Here is a 16,397-nt window from a genome sequence, read left to right as displayed (position 1 = left end):
CTGGACAATTACGCAACAGTTTTTATAAGCCTAACCATCTCTTTGCAACAGACTAATTTTTTTCTATTTAATCTTACTTTTTCAAAAATTTGTAATTAAATTTTTTTCAATTATCAAGTCTTTATTTTTTATTTCCTCTTGTGTTCCTCCCCGCTCATCACAGAAAAGGAAGAAAGAAAAACAAAACTCTTATAACAAATGTTCATAGTCAAGCAAAATGATAGTATCCAAAATTTGTCTGATTCTGCGTATTTAGTCCATCACCTCTCTGTAGGAGGTGGTAGAATTCTTGGTCATCAGACCTCTGGAATCGTGGTTGATCATTTCATTTTTCAGAGCTCTTGAACCTTTCAAAAAAATGTTCATTTTTTTCCCTTCTTTACTGATACAGCATAAATCGTTCTTCTGACTTTAGATCAGCTCAACGGTTTTTCTCAGACTTCTTTAAAATTTCCTTCTTCACTTCCTGTAGCACAATAGCATTTCATATACCATACTTTGCTCAGTCATTCCTCAGTTGATGGGCACCTCCTTAGTTTCCAATTCTTTGTCACTACAAAAATTCTAGAAATATTTTTGTACATAGAGGAACGTTCCCACTTTCATCTTTTTGGGGTACAGGCCTAGTGGTGGTATCATTTGATGGTGTGTGCCTGTATGTCATGGAATATCACAGTCTCTGAAGCTTTAAAGTTATCCTGAGAACACTAGAAAAGTGCCTAGAAAGGGTGAGTAAGCTCGAGTATTTTGTGAAGAGCTCTATCGCTCAGGAGGGAGGTGGAGCGGTCATGTATCATGAGTGAAGGATAATGAATGAGCAGCTCATGTGCTCCATATGTATCCATGCAATGTCAAGTGATCTAGGGGAAGGACCTCAGCATTTTGGATGGATCTCCCCATGAACAATTCATGGAAGGATGTGTCAAAGAGTCACATGGGATGAGAAGATGTTACATGAATCCAGTCCATTGGAGGGAATAGCCACAGAAATGAAATGACCGAGTCCAGGAAAGTATTATTAAGGAGCATCACAGCATGTGCCCCCTACATGTTGTGCCCTTGGTGGCTGCCCAACTTGGCCAACCCTAGTGCTGGTACAATTTTTTTTTTCTTCGCTAGTGATTTGATTCTTCTTGTTATTCTGGTTTCCCTTTATATCATTCTTCCTTACTGAAAACAGCATTATCACATAAAGGCTCTGCACGGTTACTACACAGTAGATTGATTGCCAGGCTTGGAATCAGGAAGACCCCAGTTCAAATCCTTCTGATGTTTACTTGCTGTGTGCCCCTGGGCAAGTCACTTAACTCCTCTCAACCTCAGTTTTCTTGTAAAATGGGGGTGATACTAGCACCACAGGGTTGTTGTGAAGGTCAAATGGGATCATATGTATAGAGCACTTTGTAAACCTTAAAGCTCCACACAAATGTTAGCTAGTAATAGTAGTAGTGGCAGCAGTAGTATCATTACTTTTCCTTTATGTCCATCTTTGAGTTTCTAATACCAGAAACTTGGCTTACCCCCAGCATCCCTTCATGTTCATATAGGGGTAAAGGAGAGGCCAGGTTGTTGGCCACACATCACTGTCCTCCATGAGGGTAAGAACTGTGTCTTCTTTAATCTTTGCTAATTCCCCAAGATGTACCACTGTGCCCTGCTTTATGGTGCAAAGCATACAGAACACTGTGTGATCTTCAGCAATGTTTGTTGAATTGCATGAATATCTCTTTAGCTCTGTCTTTCCTTTTTTTCCTCATGCAGCCGTACTTGATGACTTGTGGGCTATAATAGAATGGGGCAGGAGCTTTTAAAGGTACCTCAAAAAAATCATATATTAAGAAGTCAAATTCGGAAGTAAATATATTACTGTTCATTTTTAGATTCATTGCCTCAGTAAGACCCATTCTTTTCTTCTCCCCAAAGCTAAGGGAGCCAAAGTTCTTTTGTTTCTTTAGAACTGAGTATCAGCTTCTTTTCTCCCTTCATTTACCTCCTCCCATTCAGCTCACTGTACTTGGCGCATGACAATGCTTTTTCCAGACTGAGTATAGAGAGAGAAGGATAAAAGGATTTAGGTCGAAAAACAAAGATTTTAAACCAACATTCAAACGTTCTAGGTCATATACTTTTCAAACTTTGCTGTAAAATTTTTAAACATGCCATCATTTTGGATAGTATTCATTTTCCTCCCTAGACTTTCTTTACTGATTGGGCAAGTTGAATACACTATTAAAGATAATTTTTATGGAGACAACGTCTTTCATAATATTTTCATATTTATAGATTAGTAAAGCAGAAAAAACACTGCCTTTGTATATATCCATTTTTCAAGTAATCAGTCAACTGTTGTGAGTACATACTAGGTAGAAAGTACCACATACCAGAGAAAAAGAAGGCACAGACCCTTGTCACAAATTATAATAAAACCGTATCAGTCAGTCCTTAAGCTTTTATTAAACAGAAGGCTATTACCATAGAAACAAATTGAATTCTAATTTAAACTAGTAAAGTCAAGACAAAAAGTAGCATTTGATGGTCTGCCTTTGTCAATTATTTAAAATGCCTTCTGTATGAATTAAGATGAATTAAATCAATGAATTCTCTAAGTCACAACTGATTCTGGAGACAGTAAACAGACATAACTGTTACTTCTGAAAACTGTAAAGACCTCAGACTGGAGTCCAGGCAATGCAATCATATGAAAACAGTTTGAATTCACACAAATAAAGATCCTTAAACATTATTCCTCATGAAACACCAACATGCTGAAACCTTATCAGAACTATTTCAGTGAACAGTTTGAAATTTTCCCTTAAGATTTTAAATCTGGAATTTGGTTCTAATATTTGGATGTATATTTGAATCTGAATTATTTCAAAAGATCTGATGTAATTTTTAACTAAATACCTTATTAAAACAAAAATGAGCATGTGAGATCATAATGGAAACTATTTCAAATCAAATGCGTATGTAAAGTGTTTTGCAAACCTTAAAATGCTCTATCAGTAACGGTTATTTTTACTATTTCAAAGCAGCTAGCAGAAGACCTTTGAATTTTTCCATATCCAACTCTTTGGCGATCGAAACTTTGTTTTCTTTCTTAAGCCTGTCATCGATATCCAAAACCATCATTCCTCGGGTGTGGGAGCCATTCAGTTCCACAGATACAGCACAGAAGATGGATTCCGTAACCAAGTCCTCATCAATCGCGGCTGCCATTGCAAAGCAATCACAGGACACAAATCCTGGTTTCCGATAGAGGGTTCTTAACTTGGGAATGGGACGCTTTTGATATCCCGTGGTGACTGTATAGATTTCTTTCAAAAACCTTGCTTTCTCACTGTCCTGTGAAGTACACTTCTCGTAAAATTCCTGTGGACAAAGACAAATTCTCTTTATTATGTTTGTTCTTCATTGTTTTTTTATGATCTACCATGATAAAGGGCTTATTCTACTTATCTACTAACATACTCATTCCTCCTTTCCTGTCTTCTAGATGTAGGCATTATGGCAGTCACCCTTGGGAAGCCCTGAATTCAAGGGCTACCTAAGCATACTCTTTGTATGACCCTGGGAAAGTACCTCAAACTTGCAGTGTTCTAGACCACTATAATTTCTGAGGTGAGAAATACGTTAAGGAGTTTTTTCACCCAGCATTTTCCTACCCCAAGAAAATCAAGGGTACATTCCCTTTCTCTATGCCACGTTGTACTTTAACCGATGCAACATTAAAGCAGGACATTAAAGCAACACAGCAGAAAATGAATCTGAGAAGTACATGAAGCCCTCCATAAATTCAAAATTTTCTGCTTTGGAGAGCCAGGGCTTCAGGCACAACTGAAACAGTGGATTCTGCAGGACTATAGCATTGTGATGATCGAAGGTTTTTAGGTCTCTGGTCATATGGTTCTCCTCCTCAGCCTATTCCAAAGATGCTAACAAATAGCTCTCTGTACAATGGAGCCAGTTGATTTCTTGAGAGGTAGTCTAGCATGGGGAAAGAATGCCAGTCTTGGAGTAAGGAACACCTAGGTTTAGTTCCACTTCTGATACATCTTGGCTATGTGACCATGAGAAAGCTCTCAGGGCTCCAGGCCACTCACTGAGACTAAAAGCCACAGAATAGGAGCTGATCTACAATATGTGTAAGAGGGGGAGCAGGGGGAGGGACTCCTTCGTGGGTGCTCTCTATGCCCCCCCACAAGTTTGCTAAAAAAAATTAACTATTTCACTATAGGCTATCTATTTAAATAATCTCACCCCAAATCTGTATTTATAATTGAGGGAAGTTTGAGATGAAATTTAGGCACTGAATGTAAGCACTTCGTAAAGTCTAGAATAATAAATGAAGCTTTGATTTATAGCATTCGCTGATTTCAGAAAGACAATATTCTGAAGGAGTTTGACCATGAAGGGGAGAAAAGATGAAGGAGGACAGCTAGCAGGGACAGACAGTACCTAAAGCATTCTTGCTGCAAAGGTGAGGGATTGAGATAGAAGTAAAGGATGTAAATACTGACATTCCTCTTTGAATTTGCCATTCTTTTCACTGGGCAACTAGGTGGCAAAGTGGATAGAGTGCCAGGCCGGAGTCAGGAGGACCTGAGTTCTAATCTGGTCTTGGATACTAAACAGCCTCGTGATGCTGGGAAAGTCAATTAACCATGTGTGCCTCAATTTCCTTATCTGTAAAATGAGCTGGAGAAGGAAATGGAAAACTACTCCAGTATCTTTGCCAAGGAAACCCCTCCCTCCAAAACAAGAGGTCATAAAGAGTTGAATACAAATAAAACAAGAACAAAACAATCCTTCTCATCCTCTATTACTTAACACCTCCATTTCAATTTTCATACAAACTATGTCTAATATTGCTACACAGAAACCCTGCCTATGAGTGCAAACATATGTCCTCCTGAAGACATGGTAATAACTGTGGCTGCTGATTGTGTGTGTGTATGTTTTTCAAATTCTAGGAATCTTCATTAGCCCAATAGCCATGATGGCAGGATATACAGGTAAATGTTTAACCACTGGCTGGGGGCAAGAGGGTAGGAAAGGGAACTATGTACTGCAGGACACATTTTTAAGTCTAATCTGAATTATTAACATTTTCTCCATTCCATTCTTACGTCTAGACAATCAACAGAACAGTAAGTGAAGCCCCAATGATTTTTCAAGGGGGTCAATGCTCACACTTGAAAATTAACAACTGGTCTTCCCCTTTCACTGTGAGCTGGCTCTATCAGACCCCTGAATGTATGTCACTGGGTGTTAAGTAAGAGAGACTGAGTCCTTTCTTCTACCATGAAGGGTACATTATTGCATGTTTCAGAAATGATGGGGATGATCAATATCTAACAACTTACCCAAGGCAGTGAATGTGAACTTGCAAATTCCCAAGTGGTAATAGAAGTTGGACAAGTATATTCATTTAAGACAATGTAAGCTGCCTCCGGGTCTGCTGCAAAATTGAATTCTGCACAGATGTCAATGTTTCCTCGGGCTAATGAAATACAAAGGGAAAAAAAATACAAAAAAAAATCATTCACTAGATCTTATATTTTCTCATTGTCCAAATAAATACATAAATAAAATAAAAATGGAAACGTACTCTAGAAAGCAAGAAATCAACTAATTAGTTGTTCAGTGAAAGTTCATGAATAAATTGGTTCTTTGGAACTCAACTATTTTCCCACAAAAACAATGTTATATATTGCAATTAGGATCCCAGGCCAGCCCATGAAACCTACTTAACCCATAATGTCTTTAAAATGTATAGCCATGTGGATAATGTGGGAATTTGTTTTGCTTGATTACACAAATTTGTAACTGGTTTTGTTTTTCTTTCTCAATGGATGGGAGAGGGGGAGAGGAATGGAGGAGAGTATTGAGAACTAAATATAAAATAAAATTGAAATTATATATAAATGTAGTTTAATTCATTTTTATTTTATATTTAGATATAAAGGTGATACTATAAACAAATTAAGGAAGAATGGAATATTTTACCTGTCAGATCTATGGATAAGGATTTGAGATCAACAAGATATAAAGAGCTGTACAGAATATAAAATGGATAATTTTGATTACATTAAGTTAAAACATCTTTGCACCAAAAAACCCAACATAGCCAAGATTAGAAGAAAAGCAGGAAACTGGGGAAAAGGTTTACAGCAAATTTCTATGATAAAGGCCTTATTTCTCAAGTATATAGAGAGCTGAATCCAATCTATAAGAATATGAGTTATTCTCCAACTGATAAATGGACAAAGGATATGAACAGGCAGTTTTCAGAATAAATCAAAGCTATCTTTAATCATATGAAAAAATGCTCTAAATCACTATTGATTAGAGAAATGCTTTAAGGTACCATGTCACACATTAGCTAACATTACAAAAAAAGGAAAGCAACAAATGTTGGAAGGGATGTGGGCAATTTGGGACACTAATGCACTGTTGGTAGAGTTGTGAACAAATCCAACCATTCTGGAGAACAATTTGAAACTATGCTCCAAAGGCTATAAAACTATGCGTATCCTTTGACTTAGCAATACCACTGCTAGGTCCATACCCCAAAGAGCTCAAGAGCTCAAAGAAAAAGGAAAATAATTTATATATACAAAAGTATTTATAGCAGTTCTTTTTGTGGTGACAAAGAATCGGAAATTAAGGGAATGCCCTTAATTGAAGAATGGTTAAACAAGTTGTGAACATATAATTGTGATGGAGTGCTACATACTATAAAAATGTCAAGCAGGATGCTTTCTGAAAAACCTGGGAAGACTTACATGAACTGATGCAAAGTGAAGTAAGGAGAACCAGGAGAACACTGTACATAGTACAATTGTGTTGTACAAAGATCAACTGTGAATGACAGCTATTCTCAGAAATACAATAATCCAAGATAATTCTGAAGGATTTATAATGAAAAATGTTATCCATCTCCAGAGAAAAAACTGATGGATGAAGATGAAAGCTTTTTATTTTACCTTTTTAATTTAATTTTTCTTGGTTTTTTGTTTTCTTTCACAACATGGCTAACATGGATATATGTTTTGGATGACTATAGATGTATAATCTGTATCAATGTACTTTCCTTCTGAAGGAAGGAGTGAAGGGAGGGAGAGAATTTGGAATTCAAAATTTTTAAAAATGAGCATTAAAAATTTTATTTGAAACTAGAAAAATGAAATATAAAAATTAATATTAAAATGTTTTACATGAAATTGGGAAAAATATTTTAAAAAGAGAAAATTGTATTCATAGCAATGGGTTTCATTTATAATAGTAAATTGCTTTGTAGAAAGGAAACTGAGGAATAAAGCACTTTAAATTGTTTGGCAAATGTTTATACATAGGGGTAAGCTAATTTCCCTCTAAAAGTCAACAAAAATAAATTAATTTTTGACATGGGAATTAGAATGCGGATCTTCTTGAGGGCAGGGTCTGGTTTGTTTGTTTTTTGCCTTTTTCTGTATCACCAGCTTAGCACTATGCCTGAAACATAGTTTGATGATGATGATAGTGGTGGTGGTGATGATGATGATGATGATGAAGAAATTAGAGGAAATACATTAATTATCCTTCCAAAAGGTAGGAAACTATGCTTTTTTATTTTCATTGTTTTATTGTCATTAATTGTAATTAACCATGAATCATCAATTAATTGTAATGACTGTAGGTATATACATATATATAGCTTTCAAAACTACTTGGGGGAGAGGATAAGGGAAGAATCTTTAGAGGGGAGGGTGAGGGTCAAAGGGGCATATAGAAGGGTGTTTATATTTCTGGCAATGGGAGGATAAGGGAGGGATTGTTGGGGGGGTAGTGTAATAGGAGGGCAAGGTAGAGGAGTCAGGAGGGATAGGAAATAAGAGATATGCACAAACATAAAAATAAAGATTAGGAGTAGAATCTGTCAGAGTAAGCATACATTTGTATATATACATATGTGTACATATGTATACATGTATGAATATATCTATGTATAAATATAACCATGCATAATAGTAGCCTGGGGTGGGGAGTGTACAGCAGAGACCAAAAGAAAACCTACAAGGAAGCGAAGAAAAGATGGACAGCTCTCAATATAATGCACAGTATTTAATATATAGACTTCCTTGACACGGAAATATATTGCTATACATTTTGAATCTTCTCTCACATTCTGTTGTGCACAAGATGTTATTTTCCTTTTCTTATTTTACATATGTTTTAATATATAAGTTTATGTTTCTTTGTCTTTTCTTACTATGTATTTAAGTTTCAATTTTAAAAACTACTTACAGTACATATTGCCTCCCATTATAGACATATTTTTAATTTTCTTAGGAAACGTTGGATCCATTTTCACTGCCAGAGCTAAATTAGTCAAAGGCCCAGTGGCGACCAGAGTTACCTGTAAAATACAAACAAAGTCATACTTCTCTACATTTTATTATAATTAGAGACTGATAAAATCTTAGAGTTAGCAGAGATGGCAGAATTTATGTTGTACATCCTCCCACCCAAATCCGCAGTCCCATCAACATTACTACTCAAGTTAGACATCTAGGCTTTGCTGGACGACTACAGAGAAAGGGAATTCTAACCCCTCTGAAGTCACCTGCCAATAATGGCGTGTAATAATTCTATCATTGTGAAATTTCTCCTAAGATAAAGCAGAAATATGTTTCCATATCAGTTTCACCCACTGACTTTCTTTAAGTAAATTTGGAGACAGCCATGTTGGGTCCCCACCTTTTCTCCAGGCTAAATTAACATTCCCAGATCTTCAACTGAGCCTTCACTTCCTGAAGGCCTTTGATTACACTTCTCATCCCTCTCTGGATATATTCAGTGGCCCTTCTGAATTGTGCTATAAAATTCTCCAGAGAGAGGTTTCTACAGGCTGAGTACAGTGGGTCTTTTACCTCTTGACTTCTATTTAACGCTGCCCAAAGTCATTTTTGGTCTTGGAAGCCACGTTACGCTGTTGACTCACTGAGCTTGCCATATATGATCTCCCACCTCCACTCCAGTTTTGGTTGTTTTTTTTTTTAAACACAAGCTGCTTTTTGGCCATGTCTCCCCGAATCTATATTTGCATAGCTGTTTTTTTCCAAACTCAAACAGAACTTTACCCGTAGCTCTTTAGATTTCATCTTTTTTTCTTCTTCTGCCCATCATCCTAGCCTGCTGAGAGGTCTTTGGATCCCAGTTTTGTCTTCCACTGAACCACCTTTCCAGCTTCCTGGCAGCTACAAATTCAGTAAGCATGCAATCTATGCTTTTGTCTATGTCATGGATGAAATGAGTTGTTGAGCAGACCTAGGTCAAAGACAAGGTTCTGGTATATTCTACTAGAGAATTCTTTCCTCTAGATCTATTTTTTGGTCCATCCATCAACACTCACTGGATAAGGGAAGTGTTGCTTCCCAACACTTCTATTTAGTTACAAAAAGCAATTATTTCATCCACCTGAATATCAAGCATAATGAAGGACTTAGGACAGAGCTTCTGGTAATAGCAGAGGTCTCTGGGGGCTACAAATGGTGAAAGGTATGTAGGCTTCAGGGGTCTGAGAGATGAGAAGTTATTCTACATCAAAAGTGTTTTTACTTCTTCTCAAAGAGGTACATATCAACTATACAAGAATATCAAGCATAAAAGCATAATGTAGGATAGCAACTTGTTTCAGGGCAATTTTCTATCTGAACATTATCACACATAAGATGAAAACATAACAATAGTAATGGTAATAATCCCTTATATTTGTGTAACATTTCCATAGATTGCAAAAATATTTTCTCATACCAAAACACTCATTGGGTCTAGTCAGCCAATCAATTACAACTACCCACATGTACTTATCATCCAGCCTACATCACTATCTTGTCCGTAAAGGTTTAACTTTGGGGTAGCTAGGTGGCTCAGTGGATAGAGAACTGGGTATGGAGTTCAAATTTGGCCTCACACACTCACGAGCTGTGTGACCCTGGGTTAAGTCACTTAACCCTGTTTGCCTCAGTTTTCTCATCTGTAAAATAAGCTGGAGAAAGAAATGCCAAACTACTCTAGTATCTTTGCCAAGAAAATCCCAGATAAGGTCATGAAGAGTTGGGCATGACTAAAAATACTGAACAATAGGCATTATATTGTGTCAATAGGAGTCTAGTGCCCTATGATAAGAGAAGATAACAACAGGTAAGCCCCTTCTTTCTTTCTTTCCTTCCTTCCTTCCCCCATGAATGTTTAATAAGTCTAGGTGTTGGAAAAATGGAAGACCAAGGCATGGCGCCATATGTCTTGACAATTTCACCTTGTTAGGTGTCTCACTGACCACTCTTATCATTGCAGCTACAGCGTGTTCACGTTGTACTTGGTCGGATCCAGGAGCATCAGCGTCAGGTATGTCCCCCAAGCCATCTGTTCCATAAAAATAATCTTTTTTCATTGTATTGAGTAAAGGGGTAGAAGCACCCTGGTAAACTGGGATCTGAAATGAAATGTCCAGAGAGAGGAGTCAGGCTGACCCAATTATTATAAAAAATAAAGGGTTCATGTTTCACATATGAAAGAATGGAGCTATAAAATCAGATCACACCAGCTGTGGTGGCTCATGTATAATCCCAGCTACCAGGGAACCTGGGGCAGGTGGGTCTCTTGAGCTCTGGGCTAAGCTGATCTCACCTGCACTAAATCAGGCATTGACATGTGGTGAATCCTCAAGAGCAAGGGGCTACCATGTTGCCATAGGAGGGGTGAGCTGACCTAGGTAATTAAAGCTGCAAATCAAAGAAAGGTTTTGAGATGATAAGCAGTGGGATCCAATCATGAGTGGCACCTACACTTCCAGCCTGGGGGTGACAGACTTAAAAATCTTAATTAAATAATTATTAATAATTAAATTAATAATTCTAAAAATTAAAAATAATAAATAATAGTTTTGAATTATTTTTTTAATTTAAAAAGATTAAATAGTTTTCTTCTAATAATGTTGCAAAAATGACTTCTTTATGTCACAATTTTTTTTTCCAAATGACATATTCTATTTCTGGTACTGCCACTTTTGCAATATGGATAGGGGCTAGAGAAGGAAAAGTTGATGGTATCTCAGCTTCTTCTCCTGAGAGCTCATAAATTCAAAGAGCAGAGCAAATAGGAGAATAGATTAGGCTAATCTTATGATTTTCATAATGGCAGCTAGTTGGTTCAGTCAATAGAGTGCCAGGCCTTGAGTCAGAAAGACCTAAGTTCAAATTTGTCCTCAGACACTTCCTTGATGTGTGACCCTGGAAAGTCACTAAATCCTGTTTGCCTCAGTTTCCTCATCTGTAAAATAAGCTGGAGAAGAAAATAGCAAACCACTCTAGTATCTTTGCCAAGAAACCTCAAATGGTTTCAGGAACAACTGAACAGCAAAAATCATTTATAAACAAAACTAACTTGCAGAAACTAAACTGCCTGCTTGATTTTAAAGAAAAAAAATCAAAGAAAAAATAGGTGTCCATCTTCGTTGCTTTCTATAAAATATAAACCCACTGTTTAAAATCTTAGTATCCTGTATGCCAACGAGAATTTAAAGGAGACTTTAAAATATAACTGGATTAGATTGCATGATAAAATGCCAGAGCAATTTGAAAATTTTTTAAAATTCCATTTGAAAAATCAATAAATTATTCAACTTAAAGATGTAGAGGTTTTAAATGAAATATCCTTGTGATTTCCTCATGTGGGAACTCCTTTCCTTAAGGTGGAATGATCTCATAGACTTGCCTGAGGCTCAGGAACATTAAGTGACTTATCCAAGGTCACACAGCTAGATCAGAGGAGAGATTTAAACCCAGGCCTTCCTGCTTCTAAATCTAGCAGCCTCCCTGGCACTATGTGGCCCCTCAACCAAGAATCACTAATAAACAAAGGGAGAAATTCAGAGGTGGTTTTTATATTACATGCCATTACGATCATCAAAAAGCTAAAAAATGTATGAAGTCATCTGTTTAATGTTCCAACTACATTAGTGATGTAATTTGTCTAATGAAAATTATTTCAGTTCAAAATTGTGACTTCTAAAAACAAATTGGCGAATGCAAATAGTTACCTAAGTCATCAATAGGCACTTGGAGTATCCTCAGGCTAGTTCAGTTGACTGATTAACAATTAGTCAAAGTTGCAGTTTGCATTAGCTGCACAAACAAAAAGTTTGGGGCTATTTTGAGAGGGGGTGGGTTCCCCCTCCTAGCAGGGCTTTAAGAAGAAGCTGAAGGACTGCTTGTTAAGTATAATTCTTTTACATATGGGTTGAACTAATAGGCCATCAAGATCCCTTCCAATTTTCTGTCAGTAACTGTGTGATTTTTAGCGTGAAGAAACAGTGTTCTAAGATCACAAATCCCTCTTTCTTGCAAATGAGTCTTGCCTATCACTCTGTAGGAGAGATTAACCAAAAAGTGTGGATGTTTCAATGTTCCCATTACCACTAATGGAAAATTATCCAAGTACAAAACAGTTTCCTTCCCAATCCCCTCCACAACAGCCCACACATGATCTTCACAGTTACAAAACTCCTTGCAAAAGAGAGTATGTATAAGGAGTGGATACAGCTCTATATTGGAGTCAGGAAGACCTGGGTTCGAATCTCACCTCATATATTTTCTAGGTGTATAACCTGGGGCTATTCCCTTAACCTGATTTTCTCATCTGCAAAATGAAGAAGCCTATAAATTTATGTGACCTTTAAATTATCAATAATTGTATGAAGTTATTAATATATTTTCACAGTAGCCTCTAACTGTATAAAAATTTTCACTTAATATGTTGTCTAAAAACTGTGTAATAAGTTTAAAGAAGTTTAGTTAATGATCACATAGGACCACAGACACAACAAGGAATGTTTGTGCCTTGTACAAGTCCTGAGATTTCCCTCTCCTCTACCATGCCAACTCTCTTATCCAAAGAGAACCCAAAAAAATTCAATATAGAACGAAACCACAGGAAAGGGACTTCAGAGTTACTCTCCCCACATTATAAAGAGGCCCTAACTTGGAAAAAAAATTCCTACTTCTAAAGCCTCCATCACTAGAAATTATCTGAAGTGATGTGTCTGAATCACCTTATTAAATGTGAAACTAAATGGGAGGGGAGAGATGAGAGGTAGCAAAGGTGGATTTTTACCGATTGTAAACTTTAAGAAAAAGAAACTTTTTAAGAAAGGTGCCCAGGCCAGCCATCTCTTTCCCACAGGACTTTACTACTTTGGACTTCATCATGCCCCCTACTCAGCCCCTTATTTTGGCTACCCCTACTCCCTTTTTATCTTCTTTTTGTGTATTGTGTTCCCTCATTAGAGTATAAGCTCCTAGTCTATCCCCAACTCTTGGGCTTATAGTAGGTGATTAATAAATGTTTGATTGACTGTCTATTGGTTCATAACTATTAAGGGTAAAATGAGGGCAGTCTTTGTATCTCTAGCGTGCTGGCAGCTAAATGGCGAAATGGATAGAATCCCAGGTCTAGAGTCAGGAGGACCTGAGTTCAAATCTGTTCTCGGATTGACCCTGGGTAAGTCACTTACCTATGTCTGTCTCAGTTTCCTCATCTGTAAAATGACTTGGAGAAGGAAATGGCAAACCATTCTAGCATCTTTGCCAAGAAAACCTCAAATGGGGTCACAAAGAGTCAAACATTATTCAAAGAACAAATCCCTAGTGTGGTGCCTTGAACATAATATGCACTTAATTAATATGTCTATTGAACTGAATTGTTAATGTACAATATAGAGACTCACAAGACAGAGAAGTTACCTGTAAATGGTTACACTTTTTTAATACCCGAAGGACATTTTTACACACATTTTCCACAGTTGTATTCCCGAAACAGCAAGTGATCCCCAGGATTTCCACATGAGGTGCAGCCAGAGCCATCATTAAGGCGGCAGCATCATCCACTCCAGCATCAACATCCACCAGCAGTAATTTCTTCTCCATTGCTAGAATGTCTACTGAAAATAAGACCCAGAGGTGGAGGCCTTTAGATTCAAAGAGTACATGTCAATGCAGTTAAAAGCTGTATGCCTTACAAAGGAAAGACTCTCCAGTTGTGTAGGTAAAACTCTAACGAGGTGCCGTATGGACCAATGAAGTGTTTTTGTGAAAACATCCTAGAGCTCCCTCCCAGACTGCTTTGTCAGGAACACGAGTGACCTTCACGGAGGGAGACCTAACGCTGAAGCGCAGGAAGCTGCAGGAGTCATTGCATGGTGTGGTCCGCAAAGCGAGAGTTTGAGAAGGCAGAAGTCAGGCTTGGCACTGCGGGCAGGTGTGTGTTTGGGGAGAAACGAGGATGCCTGTGTGGGGGGGTGTGTGTGGGGGGGGTGTGCGCGCGCGTGTGTGTGCGTGCGTGGGTGTGGGTGTGGGTGTGTGTGGCGGTGTTAATGGGGCCATGCGGGTGCCACTGCCTGGACGGGCCGCACAGGTGGCATGCCAGGATCACGCACCCTCCACCCTCCTTCAGCCCCGCAGCCCCACGCCCCGTGCGCCCCTCCATCCGCACCCCAGCTCTGCAGGGGGCTCCTTGGCACCGGCTTTGCCCCTAGCCCCTCGCGGACTCTCCGCCCGAACCTGTCTCCAGGCCCGGCCTGCCGCCGCCGCCGCGAACGCAAAGCTTCCCCGGAGCCCGGCCTCGGATCACCCCCCGCGGGGCGACAGTCTCACGTGGCGAGTCCCAAAACGGACGCCTTCCTGGTGTCAGCCCTGAACACGGAGGCCCAGGAGAGAGCGATCGACCCACCTACACGGTCACTGCCAATCCGGTGCTCGGCCGAGTGTCGGAAGGCTGTTCATACCGACCGCATTTATTCATATTCATCAATAATTAGCCCGTTCCCAGGCGCCCCTGAGCGGGTCCCCGGAGCCCTGGCAGAACTGCAGGTGGCAATTAATGTTAATAATTAATTAATATTAACTGGGCATTTGCGAGGCTGGTCTGCGCCCTTAACTGGATGGACAACCGTCAAGATTTCCCAGTTCTTCCCGAAACGATCTCCTTTGTTTGTTTTCTTGTTTTTGTCTTCAAAAGGAAGGTCGTTTTTATTTTTTAATTAAAATTAACATACTTTAGTTATGCATTTACAGGCAAATCAGTACCCTAAAATCACATAATGTCTTCTAAAAAGCACTTCCCAGGTGCTCATTCTAGGTCACGGATTCTTAAGCTGGGATCTGGGAACTCCAAAGAAATCTTGATAACTGCATTACAATAGAACTGGTTTCCTATTTTATTGAATGCATTTAAAAACATTATTCTGAGAAGAGGTCCATAGGCTTGCCAGATTGGCAAAACGGGCCCATTACCCAAACAAGTTTAAGGACCGCTGTGCTTAGATGAGGATCTTACACTGTAGCGTCCCTGCTCTCCCCGTCGATGCCAAGAGCAATACCAGGGGTCTTCTAGGAATTGACTTAAAAGTCAGTACAATTAAAAAGAAAATAAATGCCTCACGGGAGGTGCCGAATGGAGGGGGTAAACACACCGCCCAGGTGCTTAGGGTTGGTGTCCCACCTGTAAGACAACTGGGGTTAATATAGGTCAGAGGCACTGTGGCCACGCAAGCATTAAAGATCTAACAGTATCACCTGAGGCATTAGGTGAGAGTTGTTCAAGAGCAAGTTCCTTTAGAGAATTTGCTAATATAAACTCAAATTGCTGCCAATTTGGACTTCAAGGTAAATTTTTATCTTTGATTTTATCTGTCTTATTTTCTTCACAGGGATATCATTATTTTAATGAAATCTATCATCAGCTAAAATTATTGAAGAAAAGATAAATTTAAATGGAGATTAATCCTAATCCTGAATTTAGAACTCCTTGGGCCAGCCCTCTATCCATTGTGCCATCCAGGTAGAGAAGGTAAAATATTGAGATAGATTAATATGTTCTATGTGTATATTTCATCTTTTAATTTTTCTTGTCAGCCATCAGCTAGCAGCTGTCATTGAAAATAATCCTGTTGAAACATTTGAATCTCCCATTTCTCAGATTACATTTAGATTTTATGGTTCCAAGCATAGCATTTGTGAAGGATGCCAGGCAAATGTGATACACACAGCAAAGCAGAGATGGCTCTTGACTATGAAAAGCCCCAGATCTATTGGCACTGTTCAGTGGCTTTAAAAAAGCACATGGCATTTCTTCTTCTCATGTTAAATACCCAGCTCTGTCATTTTCTTGGTGTTGACAATGAAGAAATCCAGCTTCTGAATAGGAAAATGCTCTCAGCTTTGGGTTTGTGTTCCAGATTCTGCATCTGGACTCTAACTTGAAGGGTAATTATGAAGAGAGAAGGTTTAATGAGATCATTTAATGAGATCTTTAATCATGATGTTTAATGCTTCCCTGTAACTGCTAACTTGGAA

The 16,397-nt window shown here is 38.5% G+C and overlaps 1 protein-coding gene across 8 annotated transcripts; it reads right to left on the bottom strand.

Moving 5' to 3' along the window:
* Positions 1-100: 100 nt before the first annotated feature.
* On the bottom strand, positions 101-14,855 carry LOC140506927 (nucleoside hydrolase-like). Of its 8 annotated transcripts, XM_072614621.1 has the most exons (7): positions 14,536-14,620; positions 13,788-13,981; positions 10,304-10,480; positions 8,290-8,401; positions 5,367-5,503; positions 2,989-3,372; positions 101-2,041 (listed from the first exon to the last, which is right to left on the bottom strand). In XM_072614621.1, exons 2-6 carry the CDS (start codon positions 13,968-13,970, stop codon positions 3,022-3,024), a joined length of 960 nt encoding a protein of 319 aa, XP_072470722.1. In that variant the 5' UTR covers positions 13,971-13,981; positions 14,536-14,620; the 3' UTR covers positions 101-2,041; positions 2,989-3,021. The 8 variants fall into 8 exon arrangements, with proteins under 8 accessions (XP_072470722.1, XP_072470725.1, XP_072470724.1 ...); XM_072614624.1 differs by lacking the exons at positions 101-2,041; positions 14,536-14,620 and adding an exon at positions 14,773-14,855 and having other exon boundaries at positions 2,435-3,372; XM_072614623.1 differs by lacking the exon at positions 101-2,041 and having other exon boundaries at positions 2,435-3,372; positions 14,604-14,687.
* Between the last annotated feature and the right edge of the window lie 1,542 nt (positions 14,856-16,397).

The sequence above is a fragment of the Notamacropus eugenii genome, chromosome 5, assembly GCF_028372415.1.
Source record: "Notamacropus eugenii isolate mMacEug1 chromosome 5, mMacEug1.pri_v2, whole genome shotgun sequence".
In the NCBI taxonomy this organism is placed as follows: Eukaryota; Metazoa; Chordata; class Mammalia; order Diprotodontia; family Macropodidae; genus Notamacropus; species Notamacropus eugenii.
This window is presented reverse-complemented; position numbering and strand designations above follow the sequence as displayed.

Bases quoted from the DNA above. Each gene is read 5' to 3' on its own strand.
- LOC140506927 (XM_072614624.1), bottom strand. From the start codon at position 13,970: ATGGAGAAGAAATTACTGCTGGTGGATGTTGATGCTGGAGTGGATGAT. The intron at 10,481-13,787 runs GTAACTTCTCTG...ATTTCATTTCAG, and splicing joins AAAAGTGTAACCATTTACAG to ATCCCAGTTTACCAGGGTGC. The intron at 3,373-5,366 runs GTAAGTTGTTAG...CTTTGTCCACAG, and splicing joins GTTCACATTCACTGCCTTGG to GAATTTTACGAGAAGTGTAC.